This window comes from Mobula birostris, chromosome 5, assembly GCF_030028105.1.
Source record: "Mobula birostris isolate sMobBir1 chromosome 5, sMobBir1.hap1, whole genome shotgun sequence".
In the NCBI taxonomy this organism is placed as follows: domain Eukaryota; kingdom Metazoa; phylum Chordata; class Chondrichthyes; order Myliobatiformes; family Myliobatidae; genus Mobula; species Mobula birostris.
In genome coordinates, this window is record NC_092374.1 from 99,709,118 (window position 1) to 99,726,072 (window position 16,955).

Below are 16,955 nucleotides of genomic sequence, written 5' to 3' on the forward strand. Positions count from 1 at the left end.
CCTGTGAACAATCCCACCCAATTTGGGAATAATCCCACCCAATTTGGGAATGATCCCGCTCAACCGGAGAACAATCCCATCCGACTTGGGATTGTTAGCTCATCATGATCAGGGAAATGAGGAAAAGGAAAGGTTAGAGTTTAGAGGGCATGTGACACAACCTCCAGAGTAGACCTTCAGATTTATTTATCACATGTGCCTCAAAACATAGAGTGGAGTGCATTGTTCGTATTTACAAACAACACACTTGAGGGCATGCTAGGGAAGCCCAGAAGTGTTACCACGCATACCAGTACCAGTATAGCATGCCCACCAAGCTTGGCACAACAACATATGACACAACAAAAACAGAACACAACAAGCAACAAAGCATTAAGGGGAAAACAAGCTCTGTTCCTCCTTCCCACCCACACACTCAGTCCTCCAAACACAGGGTAAGTTGTTGTTGGCCTTCAGTCTCCAGTGGTCTTGCACAGATTTGCACAATCAAGGCTCCGGCCATCTCGCATCCACTTCCAGAATTCCTGATTAACCCTCGGGCCTTGATCATTGGCCTCAACACCTGGAGCTGCCAGTCACCAAACACTGGGCCTCAATCTCTGTATTTGCCAATCATGGGAACCCAACACTAGCCCTCAAACTGCAGTCTCACCAATTTGCATACCCAGGGAAACAGTGGACCTCATGTCCCCTGCCTGCGTGGAACTCCAAATCTGGAACCCACTGACACACTTGGGAACAGGATGCCAGCAGCCCTCATCCACACTGGTCTGCCCACCCGACATCAACTGCCTTCGGAATGCTGTTGCTTTTATTGTTTGTACAATTTGTGTTTTCTCTTTCTCTGTGCATTGAGTGTTTGTTGGTCTTTTTTTTAATGGGTTCTTTTGGGTTTCTTGTTTCGTGGCTGCATTTAAGGAGATGGATCTCAAGGTTTTTTAAGCAATAGTAATTCAAAGCAACTGGACTTGCTGTGTTATCTCGATGAGTTTTTGCCACTCATCTGCGAGGCTTCTTCAGTTTTGATCCATGGTGGGTAATATTCCAGTTTATAAACTCAGTGAGCTGTTTAAAGGTATAGCAATCATATGAGGGTTGTTAAGAGTCATAGAGAAGGTCATTAGTCTTATCTTTGCATGAATGGAGGTGTGAACTGTTGTGGAGACACCGGGGTAGAGATGTTAGGACTGCATTGTAAGTATTGAATTGAATTGGCTTTATTTCTTATATCCTTCACATACACGAGGAGTAAAAATCTTTACGTTATGTCTCCATCTAAATGTGCAGTGTGCAATCATAGTAATTTATAATAGTTTATAATAAATAGAAGTGTCAATGTAACATAGAAATACAATCAAATCAAAATGAGTTAATCAGTCTGATGGCCTGGTAGAAGAAACTGTCCCGGAGCCTGTTGGTCCTGGCTTTTATGCTGAGGTACCATTTCCTGGATAGTAGCAGCTGGAGTAGATTGTGGTTGGGGTGACTCGGGTCCCCAATGATCCTTCGGGCCCTTTTTCCACACCTGTCTTTGTAAATGTCCTGAATCATGGGAAGTTCACAACTGCAGATGCGCTGGGCAGTCTGCACCACTCTCTGCAGAATCCTGCGATACAGTTCCCATACCAGGCAGTGATACAGCCAATCAGTATGCTCTCAATTGTGCCCCTGTAGAAAGTTCTTAGGATTTGGGGACCCATACCAAACTTCCTCAACCGTCTGAGGTGAAAGGGGCACTGTTGAGGTCCTCGGTGATGTGGATGCTGAGGAACTTAAAGCTGTTTACCCTCTCAACCCCAGATCCATTGATGTCAATAGGGGTTAGCCCGTCTCCATTCCTCCTGTAATCCACAACCAGCTGTCTAAGTGCGTTTGTAGCTACTTATAATGCAGTCCTAACATCTCTACCCCAGCATTTCCACAGTAGTTCACACCTTCATTCATCCAAAGATAAGATGAATGATCCTCTCATTACCTTTAAGACTCTTAGTGACCCTCATATGATTGTGTACCTTTAAACAACTCACTGAGTTTATAAACTGGAAAATTACCCACCATGGATCAGAACTGAAGAAGTATCTCGGATGAGGGGCGAAATGTCTTCTCGACAACACAGCAAGCCCAGTTGCCTTGATTTATTACTGCTTGATATACAATGAGCTGGATGACTGAGAGCCTTCACAGACGGATCTCAAGGTTGGATAATGTATACATACATTGATAATAAATGGATTTTGAGGTGTCCCGGGATTATGTTGCGGGCTTTCAAGCACAAGGTGGAGGCTTTGACTCTGGCTTGATCTCAATTTCCTCCACATCAGAGTTGCAAAACCCCTAACTCCCCTTTCTGTCCTCAAAGCCATCCCTACGAACCTAAAAAAACAACTCAACAGAGACCACTGTTTGGTGCCATCTTGACTTCCATTCCTAAAGTATTTCAGACAACTTGCCATTCCCAAAGCTGATCCATAGGATCATGAGGGAATCCAGGGAGACCACTGTGTAATTCTGGGGAACCAGTGCACAGCAGCTCAGTGAGCCTTATGACCGCATAATTTAAAGCAGAAGAAAGCAAGGCAAATGAGTAAAACAAGGCCAGTATATGGTGGTGGAAGGGGGGGGGGGTCTTGTGGTTTATGACCATACACTGCATATCATTCCTAGGACAGGACCAAAGGGTTTGTCTGCCGTGGCTGGAACATTGTGAGCATCCTGGTCTCCACAAAATGGAAATTGTTTGTAGCATGGTTCAGCAAAGGTTTAGAACATAGAACATTACACGGTACAGGCCTTTTGGCCCACTTCTGGCCTACTCCAAGATCAATCTAACCCTACGTTACCCTCCATCTTTCTATTATCCATATTAATAGCAATGATGTGTTGGCGCATGGCCAAGTGGTTAAGGCGTTGGTCTAGTGATCTGCAGGTCGCTAGTTCGAGCCACAGCTGAGGCAGCGTATTGTGTGCTTGAGCAAGGCACTTAACCACACATTGCTGTGCGATGACACCAGTGCCAAGCTGTATGGGTCCTAATGCCCTTCCCTTGGACAACATCGGCGGCATGGAGAGGGAAGACTGGCAGCATGGGCAACTGCCGGTCTTCCATACAACCTTGCCCAGGCCTGCGCCCTGGAAACCTTCCAAGGCGCAAATCCATGGTCTCACGAGAGTAACGGATGCCTATAAAGCAATGATGACAAGTGAATCATAGCCATGGGTCTACAAGTCTGAAGTCCACTGGCAAGTCAGAGACCTGAGACTGTTGGAGGCCTGTCCTGGCTTTGGAAATCTACCTGTGTGTGGGTGGGTGGGAAGGAGGAATGGGGCTTGTTTTGCTGCTGTTGTTGTGTTGCTTGTGTTTTCTGTGTTGTTCTCCCGAGTATCATGGGCATGCTATGTTGGCGACACTTGTGGCTGCCCTCGGCACATGTCTAGGTTGTGCTGGTGGTTAGTGCAAATGATGCATTTTTCTGTGTCACGGTTCGTCCTGAGCAGCTGCTTGATAGAGGACTCTCTGAGTTATGGGCTGTCTCCGGGGTACATATACACATGGAGATCAAGTGCTGCTAGAAGATCAACAACTTGGTGAAAGACATGGTTTGGGCTGTCCCAAACCAGTTGGTCTGCCAGCACATCAAGATGTCTGTAACTAACACATTCCGGGCTGCAGGAGGACCTGGTGTGAGATGCACTGAAGCTTGGAGCACACTGCAGTGGTTCGGTGGGGCAGGACCACAGTGTAAAGTTCTTCTGCTTCTGGAGAAGAAGGGACCAGGTTAGGTGAGGAATTATTGCAGTAGTGTACCACCCCAGGGGGCCACATGAGTGGTAACAGTCCTATTGGTTTTAAGGAGGGTAACAGAACACTGTTTAATGTCTTGTTTATGAATGCAAGAATGAAAAGGCATTGCACTATTTATTCTTGTAAGTAATTTTACTATGAATATTTATATACACTATTGATTTAAAAATGATGCAGTCTGTGTGACTTAGAAGCAGCTGGTTTCTGGAGCAGAGGAGAAATGCACCCTGATAGTATGTGTCTTTAGCTGACCACAGCTTGGAGAGCAACAAGAGATCGGCACTGGGCACAACTGTGCACTCAGAGAAGGTTGAGATCTGGATGGAGTGGTGCTGACCAGACTGGGTCCCGTTGTGGTGGGCCCCATTATTCAGGGAGCCTGTCGCAATAATGGGTGGTTGCGGCCAATCACTATAATAGGAATGAAAATCTTGGTGGTGGAATCTCATGAGAGGCTGGGCTTTCAAGAAAAAGTATCACAGTGTAAAGCTAGTGGTCATTGCTCTGTTTACTGACAGAGGGTTATGGCATTTTATGAGACCATTTGGCACATTATGACTGTATTTGGCCCCAATCCCTCTCTCGCTGTTTCGTAGAATGAATTTATGCAGAGAACTTTAGAAACACTGATGTAAATTCCCTAAGTTAATTACCAGTACTGTTAACTGTTAGAGTCACAGAGCACTAAAGCACAGAAACAGGCCCTTTGGCCCATCTAGCTCATGCCAAACTTTTTTCCCACAGTTATTAGATTAGATTATGAGGACACGCAGTCCCCTTTTATTGTCATTTAGTAATGCATGCATTAAGAAATGATACAATATTCCCCCGGTGTGATATCACAGAAACACAGGACAGACCAAGACTGAAAAACTAACAAAAACCACATAATTATAACATATAGTTACAACAGTGCAACAATACCATAACTTGATAAAGAACAGGCCATGGCACAGTAAAAAAGTTCAAAGTCCCTTGAAAGTCCCACATCTCACGCAGACGGGAGAAGGAAGAAATCTCTTCCTGCCATGCCCGACCACAGTCCGACTCTGAGTCGTCCGAAAACTTCGAGCTCTGATCAGCCCTCCGACACCGAGTACCGAGCACCATCTCTGCTGAACGCTTCGACCTCAGCCTTGGTCGCCAGCAGCAGGCAAAGCCGGGGATTTTGGGGCCTTCCCTCCGGAGATTCTCGATGGCACAGTAGCAGTGGCAGCGAACCGGGCATTTCAGAAATTACTCCAGATGTTCCTCTGCTTCTCACGTCTGTCTTCATCAAATCAGAATTGTGCATGGCATCCTAGTTACAAATACAATATCATTTCACCAGAGAGCTGCGCGCACTGCGTCGCGCCGTCATCTTCTCCTCCTGCCCAGCTGCACTTCTTCTTTCTATCTATCATAAACACAAGTCCTGATAAATGGTCTTGGCTCAAAAAATAGATGATAGAAAAATGAACGGCTATGTGGAAGAGAAGGGTTAGATTGATCTTAGAGTAAGTTATAAGATTGGCACAACATCGTGGACCAAAAGGCCTGTACTGTACTGTACGGATCGATGTGTTTGGCTCATAGAACCATAGAACATCACAGCACAGAAACAGGCCTTTTGGCCCTTCTTGGCTGTGCCGAACCATTTTTCTGCCTAGTCCCACTGACCTGCAGCTGGACCATATCCCTCCATACACCTCTCATCCATGTACCTGTCTAAGTTTTTCTTAAATGTTAAAAGTGAGCCCGCATTTACCACTTCATCTGGCAGCGCATTCCACACTCCCACCACTCTCTGTGTGAAGAAGTCCCCCCATTCTCTTTAAACTTTTCCCCCTTCACCCTTAACCCATGTCCTCTGGTTTTTTTCTCCCCTAGACTCAGTGGAAAAAGCCTGCTTGCGTTCACTCTATATTTACCCATCATATCCCTCTGAACCTTTCCTATCTATGTAGGAAAGTGCCTTTTAAATGTTATTGTACCTCCCTTATAGAGAAGGTTATAAGGCTGGCAAAACATCATGGGCCAAAAGGCCTGCACTGTGCTGTAGCGTTTATTTCCCTCCATAGATGCTGCCTGACCTGTGTGCTGCTTCTATCTATCACATGCCCATTGAAAGGTAAACATTATAAATGAGTGAGCTTAGAGCCTGTCCATGGACCTTATTTTTTCACTCTCTCAGGTGCAGCATTTTTGGTCAAATTATGCCAAGAAGGTTGATCGGTTGGTGGAAGAATCCTTCAGACTGAACATTAAGCGGTCACTGCTGGAGCTCTCCAAGGCCATCAATGGTGATCCCAAATCCACACCCAACGCACTGTTCAGGGTCCTGGTGGTTCTCCAGGACAGCACTCCAGGAAAGGTATGCAATTTCACAGCTCAGTGGCCAGCTTGGGTTTGAGGTGCGTGAGCTTCTTGTGCAGTGAACAGTGAGTCAAATTGAATCAATGTTGGAGGGATTTGGTCAGGGAGAGTGAGAGGATCCAGTTTCTCTAGTGGTGATAATCCAGAAACGAAGGGCAGATCCTGGCCCTGTCTTTGTGCCCCCTTCCTATCAAGGATCATCTTTATTTGCCATTATACATTTACATGTATTAGGAATTTGCTGTTGTGTGTTGATGCAACATGCAATAAAAAGAAACAACATTCAACAATTATAGAAAGGAATAAACAGTTCACCAGTGTTGTGGGGTGGATGAAATCACCAGAGAGACAGTCACTGGTAGATACAAAGCAGCTTCTTTATTCGACACAACAAGGTACAGCAGGCATCATACGGATGGAGACGCTTTCGGTAGAAAGGTCTGCTAGCCCAATGTGGGCTCGATATTTATATGCTGAACACAAAGGCAATCGCTACTTAAAAAGTTATAGACAATGCATGGACAATGTTTCCTATTGAAGCTACATACAAAATTTCACACTATCCTTTCCTTCTGATGCCAACATGTCTGGGTTGGTATCCACAGCCTTTAGGAATGCAAGTTAAGTCCACGATACATTTATTTGGCATTTCCCGTGCTAACATAGAAGACTATTAATATTTATAATGTATAGATAATACTGTCTTCGAAACTACAGCATCAGGTCAAACTACAGCGCCAGAAGCATCTGGTATTCACACCTTTTAGGAAGTGCATTGTTGTGGACTCAATCCACAGTACTTTGTCAAATAGAAGTCTGGTGGCCAAAGTCATTTAAGTGTAAACAAATCACCTACCCAAAATATCACTCTAACAATCGGGACTCTCCAGAGATGCTGCCTGACCTGCTGAGTTCCTCCAGCATCTGTGTGTGCTGCTCAAGATGTCCAGCATATATATATATGTATTAGCTCATGGGTTGGTATGGCAGCTCCAATGCCTAAAAGATCATCAACTTGCCCCAGTACATAACAGGGAAAACCCTCCCAACCATTGAGCACATCTACATGAAAAGCAAAATTCATCATCAAAGATGCTCACCACCCAGGTCATGCTCTTTTCTCGCTGTTGCCATCAGGTAGAAGGTACAGGTGCCTCAGGACTTGCACCACCAAGTTCAAGAACAGTTATTACCCCTCAACCATCAGGCTCTTGAACAAAAGGGGATGACTACACTCATTTTATTTCTGGTGTTCCCACAACTGATGGTCTCATTTTAAGGACTCTTTATCTTGTTATTTCATGCTCGTTATTTATTGCTATTTATTTATATTTATCTTTGCATAGTTTGTTATCCACTGATCCTGTTTACAGTTACTCTTCTATACATTTGCTGAGTATGCCCACAGAAAAAGAATCTTAGTGTTGTATGTGGTCACATGTATGTACTCTGATAATACATGTTACTTTGAACTTTGTATTTATATTGCAAACCGATATACCATGGAGAACATTCTAACTGGCTGAATCACTGTCTGGTATGGGGGGCATGTGGGGGCTACTGCCCAGGATTCAGAGAGTTGTAAACTTAGTCAGATTTATCATTGGCAGTAGTTTCTGTTGTATCCAGGATATTTTCAAGGAGCGATGCCTTAAAAAGGCAGCATCCATCATTAAGGACCCCCATCACCTAGGACGTGCCCTGTTGTCATTGCTACCTTCAGGTAGGAGGTATAAGAGCCTGAAGGCACACAGTCAGTGATTCAGGAATAGTTTCTTCCCCTCTGCCATCCGATTTTTGATTTCAGGGATGATGCCTAGGCATGTCTAGTCTGGTGACAGAGTTTGTTGTTGAAACCTCAGTTAAAATTGATACCTGTACCTGGCTGAAAGCTCAAGAAGAGTTTATTTGGGCACAGTCCAGCTTGTCTTCCATGAAGTGAACACTGGAGGGCAGTACCAACAGGAGGGACCAGCCCCCAACCCAGTACTGCCTCTGGCGTCTTATCTCCTGGGTGGCTGCGACAGGCGACACCGTGGCATGGGGGCCTGGTCCATGCAACAACCAAGGTAATGCAGCTCCCCTGGCATCAATCTCGCCAATGAACCTCCTACCAGATGGTGGCAATGAGAACAGGGCATGTCCTGGGTGATAATGATGGATGCCACCTTTTTGAACTAGTGGAATGCACTGACCAATGAACAACAGGATCTCGTGTTCACAATAAAAATGTCCACGACAATGACTTGCACTGTTTGTGGGACCGCTCACCATCTTCGCACATCAATGATATGCAACAAGTTCAGGTGATGACATGGCACGCAACAAGTCCAGATCTGCCACTATTCAGCAACGTGCTAGTGGGGTAAACCTGAATTACTCGATGTTCTTAATATCCATCAGTGTCCTGCACTGTCAAGGATAAACAATTACACCATTGTTTGACCCAGAGAGGCCACTATGACCAAGCTGGCTATTCCAAGTGTGGTCTAACTTGGATTTTATATTACCTAAAAGCTCTTGAACTCAATCCCTAATGAAGGCCAAAACACCATATGTCTTCTTAAGAACACTATCAACCTACATGACAACTTTCCTCCAATCACCTTAAAACTAAACCCTTTTCCACTTTGGGTAAAAGCCTCTGGCAGTCCCCCCTTAGCAGGCTTCCTATCATCATCTTGTACATCTCTATCAATGCAGAGCTTCTGGTCAATATAGAACTTTCTCTATACAAGAACAGGTTAAAAGGTTGGCACATCATTGTGGGCTGAAGGGCCTGTATTGTGCTTTAATTTTCTGTGATCTGTATTCTACGTTCATAACTCCCTGAAGGTGGCAGCACAGGTGGATTGGGTGGTAACGAAGGCCTTCATCAGTTGTGGCACAGAATATCAGAGCTGGGATGTCACCTGACAAGTTGAGAAAATATTGGCTCGGCTACAGCTGAAATTTATGTGCTGTTCCAGTTGCTACACCACTGGAAGTAGCTGACTGGACTGGAAATCATGCAGAGATTCCCTGCGGTTGTTGCCTGTTGATTGGAGCATCTCAGTTACAAGGTAGGAATGGACAGATTGGGTGCTCACTGGAGCGAAGGGGTGAATTGAAAATGAACAGAGTTTGCAAGCCTTGTCCTGTGACAATGGCCTGGTATTCTACACTTGTTCATATCCTATTTCTGATCTTCCCTGATATTATATCTTGGAGATCATTCTTACTGGTTGCATCACCATCTGGAATGGAGGAGCTTCTGCACAGGATTAAAAGCAGCAGTAGAAAGTTTTGATCTTAGCCAGCTCCATCATGAGCATTAGATAACCCACCATCGAGATCTTCAAAAGGTAATACCTCAAGAAGACGGCATCCATTATTAAAGACCCCCGCTACCCAGGGTATGCCCTCTTCTCATTATTACCATCAGAGAGGAGGTACAGGAGCCTGAAGACACATGCTCAATATTTCAGGAACAGCTTCTTCCTCTCTGCCATCAGATTTCTGAATGGACAGTGACCCCATAAAGTCTACCTCATTAATTTTGCTCTCTTTTTACACTATTTATTAATCTTTTTTAATATATATTTCTTATTATAATTGTTAGTATATTTTGCATATTGCTGCAAATCAACAAGTTTCATGACATATGTCAGTGATCATAAACCTGATTCTGATTCTGATTCATTTAGGTGGAGTTCTCGCCTACACTTTCTAAACTTGCCAATTGTGTCAACCACATTAGCAATCAGATTAAGAACTCCCTCAGTGTCTTCAAGCGTATACCAGAACTTCTGACCCAGAGGAAATCTACTCTGCAATCTATCATCTTAAACATTGGTAAGCAGAGGCCACGAGACCTCCACTTCCTCACTACCATGGGTCCTCCACAACATCTGTCTCTTCGTTATTACACCATGAAATATTGCACCACAATACATCATAGCCTGAGATTCCATCATGTTACGTATTATATCACAACATGTAAGAGTTTGTGAAATCATAATGGCAGGAGGATGTGTCACTATTTCTCATATGGAGTATTGTGAGCAGTTTTGGGCTCCTCATTGAGAAAAGGTGTGCTGGCATTGGAGAGGGTGCAAAGGAGGTTCACGCAAAATATTCTGATAACGAAGGAGTTAATGTAACGGGAGTGTTTGATAGCCCTGGGTCAGTATTCACCAGAGTTCTGAAGAATGCAGCATTGAGACCTATCAAATATTGAAAGCCTAGATAGAATGGACATGGAGAGGATGCTTTCAATTGTCGGGGAGTATAGGACCAGAGACCATAGCCTCAGAATACAAGAACATTCCTTTAGAACAGAGATGAGAGGAAACTTCTTTCACCAGAGGTTGGTGAATCTGTGGAATTCATTGCAACAGATGGCTGTGGAGGACGTCACTCAGTATATTTAAAGTGGAAGTTGATTGGTTCTTCATTAGTAAGGACATCAAAGAAGGCAGGAGAATGGAGTTGAGAGGGATAATAAATCAGTCATGATGGAATGGCAGAGTAGACTTGTTGGACTGAATGGCCCAATTTTGCTCCCATGTTTTAGGGTGTTTTATGGAGATGTGCACATCTACAGTGAGAAATAATAACCTGTGTGGCTGTGGCAATCATCATTTAATTTCCATTTGGTATAAATACAGTATGTTGGTGTTATGTAACATTCAGCAGTGTGTGTTATTGTTTAATAATTAAGATAAAAAATTAACTTTATTTGTCACATATTCATCAAAACATAAAGTGAAAATGCTTCATTTGTGTCAAAGACTAACACAGTCTTAGAATGTGCTGGGGGCAGCCCACAAGTGTTGAAATGTTTCCTGCGCCAACATAGCATGCCCACAACTCACTAAGCCAAACCATACACAAATAGACCATCTTTCTGAAACGTAGAGAGGAATTGGGAGCAAGTTTCTTGTATGTTTTGTACTTTGGATTTCCTTGCTCCTTCAGATGTGATTTCCTGCAGAGTCTCTACTTCAATGGGGACACCACTGGCTACGTCTGAAATTCCCATCCTGCCTTTTTGTCATCTCTTGGCATGCTCCTTGGCACTTTGAGTCATGAGCATTGTAGCACAGAAACAGACCCTTTGGCTCATCTAGTCCATACTGAACTGTTATTCTGTCTACTCCCATTGACTCGCACCTGGACAGTCGTCCTCCATACTTCTCCCATCTATGTACCTATCCAAATTTCTCTTAAATGTTGAAATTGAACCAGCTTGCACTACTTCTGCTAGCAGCTCATACCACACTTGCACCACCCTCTGAGCGAATAAGTTTCCTCTTAAGTGTTTTACCTTTCACCCCCTAAACCATGACTTCTGGTTCTAGTTTCACCAAACCTCAGTGGAAGAAGCCTGCTTACATTTACCCTGTCTATACCCCTCATAATTTTGTCTACCTCTATTAAATCTCCCCTCTTTAATTTACACCCTAGGGAATGAAGTCGTAACCTATTCAACCTTTTCCTGTGCCTCAGTTCCTCAAGTCCTAGCAACATCCTTCTAAATTATGTCTCCTTAATTGACCCTCTGATCACACACCCTAGCATCTGCTTGCACTCCAGTGGTGGATCTCAGGAGATTTCACAATGGGAAAGGTGCAAAATAATTGTTGATGATGTAATGCATCTTGTTCTTGCAGAGCATGATGAGGAGATTAAGAAGATCCAAGCTCAGATCAGCAACGGCATGGCAACCAATGCCTCCAACCTTCAGAACTATTTGAAAACCTGGGATACCTACCGTGAGATCTGGGAGATCAACAAAGATTCTTTCATCCGCCGTTACCAGCGCCTCAAACCCGCTGTCTCATCCTTTGACGCTGATATTGCTCGGTGAGGGGTTTTTCTACTAAATGTTATTTCTGCCCTCCAGTCAAAGCCCCTTTACCATCTTGCTGAAGAACAATGGGTTCTTACAGTCCTCTGACCACAGTTCACTTCTTGTGTGAGTCTAGGCACAAACATGTCTCCAGAGGTGGAGAGACACAGGACAGAATCTGTATATAGCGAATAGAACACTACAGCACTGTACTGGTCCCTCAGCTCATAATGTTGTGCTGATCTTTTAACCTATTCTAAGCTCAATTAACTCTTCTGTTCCCTCTCACATAGCCCTCCATTTTTCTATCATCCATGTGCCTAACTAAGAGTTTCTTAAATGCCCTTGGGTGGTTTCACACACCCAGCACTCTCTGTGTTAAATACTTACCTCTGACATTCCTTCTATACTTCCTCCAATCAGCTTAAAATGATTCCCTCTCATATTAGCCCTTTCTGCACTGCGAAAAAGTCTCTGGCTGTCCAGTTGATCTATGCCTCTTGTCATCTTGTACACCTCTATCAAGTCAGGTCTCGTTCTCCTTTGCTCCAAAGAGAAAGTCCCAAGCTCACTCAACTTTTCCTCATAAGACATGCTCTCCAAGCCAGACAGCATCCTGTAAAGCTCCTCTGTACCCTCTCTAAGGCTTCCTCATTCTTCCTACAATGAAACGATCAGAAATAAACACTACCTCACTACTTTTTTATTTCTATTTTTTGCACTACCTATTTAACTGTTCTGCGCACGTACACACACACACACACACACACACAAATGCACACACACTCTTTCACAACGAAGAGAAAACAGGTCTCTACAAAATGATCTAAATTAATTACAAATATAAAGCACAAAATATTTAATTGCAAAAATATTCACCCCTTTGATATGACACACCAAGTCATCACTGGGTGTAGCCAATTGGTTTTAGAAGTCACATTATTATTTAAATGGAGATTTGTTTTTGGAGACCTGTGTGCAATTAAAGTGTTTCAATTGATTATAGTAAAAATACACCTGAACCTGGAAGGTCCAACTGCTGGTGAGTCAGTATTCTGGCAAAAATTACACCATGATGACGAAAGAACTCTCTAAGCAACTCCACAAAAAGCTTATTGAAAAGCACAAGTCCGGAGATGAATAGAACATTTCCAAGTCACTGAATATCCCTTGGAGTACAGTTAAGTCAATCATCAAGAAATGGAAAGAATATGGCATAGCTTTATGTCTGTCTAGAGTGGGCCATCCTCAAAAACAGAGTGACTGTGCAAGAAGGGGACTAGTGAGGGAGGCCACCAAGAGACCTATGACAACTCTGGAGGAGATACAAGCTTCAGTGGCTGAGATGGGAGAGACTGCGCATACAACTGTTGCCTGGGCGCTTCACCAGTTCCAGCTTTATGGGAGAGTGGCAAAGAGAAAGCCACTGTTGGAAAGAAACTCTCATGAAATCTCGGCTAAAGTTTGCTAGAAGGCATCTGGGGGACTCTGAAGTCAGCTGGAAGAAGGTTCTATGGTCTGATGAAATCAAGATTGAGCTTTTTGGCCATCAAACTAAATGCTATGTTTGGCATAAGCCAAACACCACACATCAAAAACACACCATCCCTACCATTGTGCTGGCTGCATCAGGCTGTGGGGATGCTTCACTGTAGCAGGCCCTAGAAGGCTTATGAAGGTACAGGGCAAAATAAATGTAGAAAAAATACAAGAAAATCCTGGAGGGAAAACCTGATGCCATCTGCAAGAGAACTGTGACTCGGGAGAAGATTTGTTTTCCAGCAAGATAATAATCCCAAGTATAAAGCCAAAGCTACTCAGGAATGACTTAAAAACAACAAAATTAATGTCCTGGAGTGGCCAAGTCAGAGTCCAGATTGAGAATCCAATAGAGAATTTGTGGCTGGACTTGAAACAGGCTCTTCACTCACAATACCTATGTAATCTGACAGAGCTTGAGCAGTTTTGTGAAGAAGAGTGGGGAAAAATTGCAGTGTCCAGATGTGCAAAGCTAATTGAGACCTATCCACACAGACTCAAGGCTGTAATTGCTACCAACGTTGCATCTTGCCCCTCATCTATGTGGAGTACTTCGCCATGTATTCAACCTGAGCCTGAGGCTCCGGAGAGTTCCTGTATTGTGGAAGACGTACTGCCTCGTCTCTGTGCCGAAGACGCCGCGCCCCAGCGGCCTCAATGTCTACAGACCAGTGGCATTGACCTCCCACATCATGAAGACCCTGGAGAGACTTGTTCTGGAGCTGCTCCGGCCTATGGTCAGGCCACACTTAGATCCCCTCCTGTTCACCTACCAGTCCCGACTAGGAGTTGAGGATGCCATCGTCTACCTGCTGAACCGTGTCTACACCCACCTGGACAAGCCAGCGAGCACTGTGAGGGTCATGCTTTTTGACTTCTCCAGTGCGTTCAACACCATCCGCCCTACTCTGCTGGGGGAGAAGCTGACAGCAATTCAGGTGGATGCTTCCCTGGTATCATGGATTCTTGATTACCTGACTGGCAGACCACAGTACGTGTGCTTGCAACACTGTGTGTCTGACAGAGTGATCAGCAGCACTGGGGCTCCACAGGGAACTGTCTTGTCTCCCTTTCTCTTCACCATTTACACCTCAGACTTCAACTACTGTACAGAGTCTTGTCATCTTCAGAAGTTTTCAGATGACTCTGCCATAGTTGGATGCATCAGCAAGGGAGATGAGGCTGAGTACAGGGCTATGGTAGGAAACTTTGTCACATGGTGTGAGCAGAATTATTTGCAGCTTAATGTGAAAAAGACTAAGGAGCTGGTGGTAGACCTGAGGAGAGCTAAGGTACCGGTGACCCCTGTTTCCATCCAGGGGGTCAGTGTGGACATGGTGGAGGATTACAAATACCTGGGGATACGAATTGACAATAAACTGGACTGGTCAAAGAACACTGAGGCTGTCTACAAGAAGGGTCAGAGCCGTCTCTATTTCCTGAGGAGACTGAGGTCCTTTAACATCTGCCGGACGATGCTGAGGATGTTCTACGAGTCTGTGGTGGCTAGTGCTATCATGTTTGCTGTTGTGTGCTGGGGCAGCGGGCTGAGGGTGGCAGACACCAACAGAATCAACAAACTCATTCGTAGGGCCAGTGATGTTGTGGGGATGGAACTGGACTCTTTCACGATGGTGTCTGAAAAGAGGATGCTGTCTAAGTTGCGTGCCATCTTGGTCAACATCTCCCATCCACTACATAATGTACTGGTTGGGCACAGGAGTACATTCAGCCGGAGACTCATTCCACCGAGATGCAACACTGAGCGTCATAGAAAGTCATTCCTGCCTGTGGCCATCAAACTTCACAACTCCTCCCTTGGAGGGTCAGACATCCTGAGCCAATAGGCTGGTCCTGGATTTATTTCATAATTTACTGGCATAATTTACATATTACTATTTAACTATTTATGGTTCTATTACTATTTATTATTTATGGAGCAACTGTAACGAAAACCAATTTCCCCCGGGATTAATAAAGTATGACTATGACAATGACTATCTACTAAATACTAACTTGAAGGAGGTGAATACTTATGCAATCAATTATTTTGTGTTTAATAATTGTAATAAATTTAGACCAGTTTGTCGGGCTCTGTTTTCACTTTGACATGAAAGAGTATTTTTTCCTGTTGACCAGTGTCAAAAAAGCCAAATTAAATCCACTGTGATTCACTGTGAAACAATAAAACATGAAAATTTCCAAGGGGGGTGAATGCTTTTATAGGCCCTGTATAGTTACTGCAATTCACATTTTTTTCTATTATTATGTATTGTTATGTATTGCAATGTACTGCTGCTGCAAAGACAATACATTTCACAACATATGCCGGTGATATTAAACCTGATTCAGATTCTGACGTTACCTTGTGGCTTTTAAACTCAAATTCCTGACTAATGAAGGCCAACATACCATATTTTCCTATGCTCCCGGGATTAAAGTTCTAACCTATCCAACCCTTTCCTATAACTCAGGTCTTCAAGCCCCAGCAATACCTATGTAAATTCGCTGCACTCTTTCAAGTTTTACATATCTTTCCTGTGGGTAGGTGACCAAAACTGCACACAATACTCTAAATTTGGCCTTACCAAGTTTTATACAACTTCAACATAACATTTCAACTCCTGTTCTCAATACTCTGATTTATGAAGGCCAGTGTGCCAAGAGCTCTCTATATGAACCTGTCTGCCTGAGTTGCTACTTTGAAGGAATTATGGATCTGTATCCCCATGTCCCTCTGTTCTACTGCACTCCTCAGGATTGTACTGTTCACTGTGTAAGTCCTACTCTAGTTTGTCCATCCAAGGTGCAACACTTCCACTTCTGAAGAAAAGCGTAAGGAACTTCAACTCCTTCCTGGGATGGGTAAACCTTGTAGGGGTCTGAAATAGCAATGTAAAGGTTTTACAGAAGTTGGCCAATCAGTAATAAGGGGCTATAGATCATTGCTGAAGGATGTGAAAGAGAAAATTAATAAGATTTTTCATAGACTGACCATGCTATGGCTTACCTATTGTCAGTGAGAAAAACATCATTTAATGGTAAACACATGAGATTCTGCTGTTGTTAGAAATCCAGAGTAGCACACACAAAATGCTGGAGGAACTCACCTAACCAGGCAGCATCTATGGAGAAGAATAAATGGTCAACGTTTCAGTCTGAGACCTTTCATCAGGACTGGGAAGGAAGGCTTATCACTCTCCTGGTGAAACATCTTGGCCTGAAATGTAGACTATTTATTCCTATCCATAGATGTTTCCTGACCTGTTGAGTTCCTCCAGCATTTGTGAGTTAGGACTTGGGATGATGAATGGAACCAAAGTGGAGAGCCCTAGCAAGCAACTCACCAATCCTCTGGCTTCAATCAGAATGACGTTATTTACCCTCCTGCTTCCTGAACTGTGGCACTTGCTTATTCCTTTTTGG

At 44.0% G+C, this 16,955-nt stretch overlaps 1 protein-coding gene across 1 annotated transcript in view; it reads left to right on the forward strand.

Moving 5' to 3' along the window:
• dnah2 (dynein, axonemal, heavy chain 2) overlaps nt 1-16,955 on the forward strand; it is a 609,335-nt gene that overhangs the window by 249,199 nt on the left and 343,181 nt on the right. Inside the window, exons 18-20 of the mRNA XM_072258532.1 lie at nt 5,976-6,155; nt 9,844-9,991; nt 11,812-12,004. Of these exons, the coding sequence (XP_072114633.1) occupies nt 5,976-6,155; nt 9,844-9,991; nt 11,812-12,004 (521 nt within the window). The remainder of the gene's footprint in view (nt 1-5,975; nt 6,156-9,843; nt 9,992-11,811; nt 12,005-16,955) is intronic.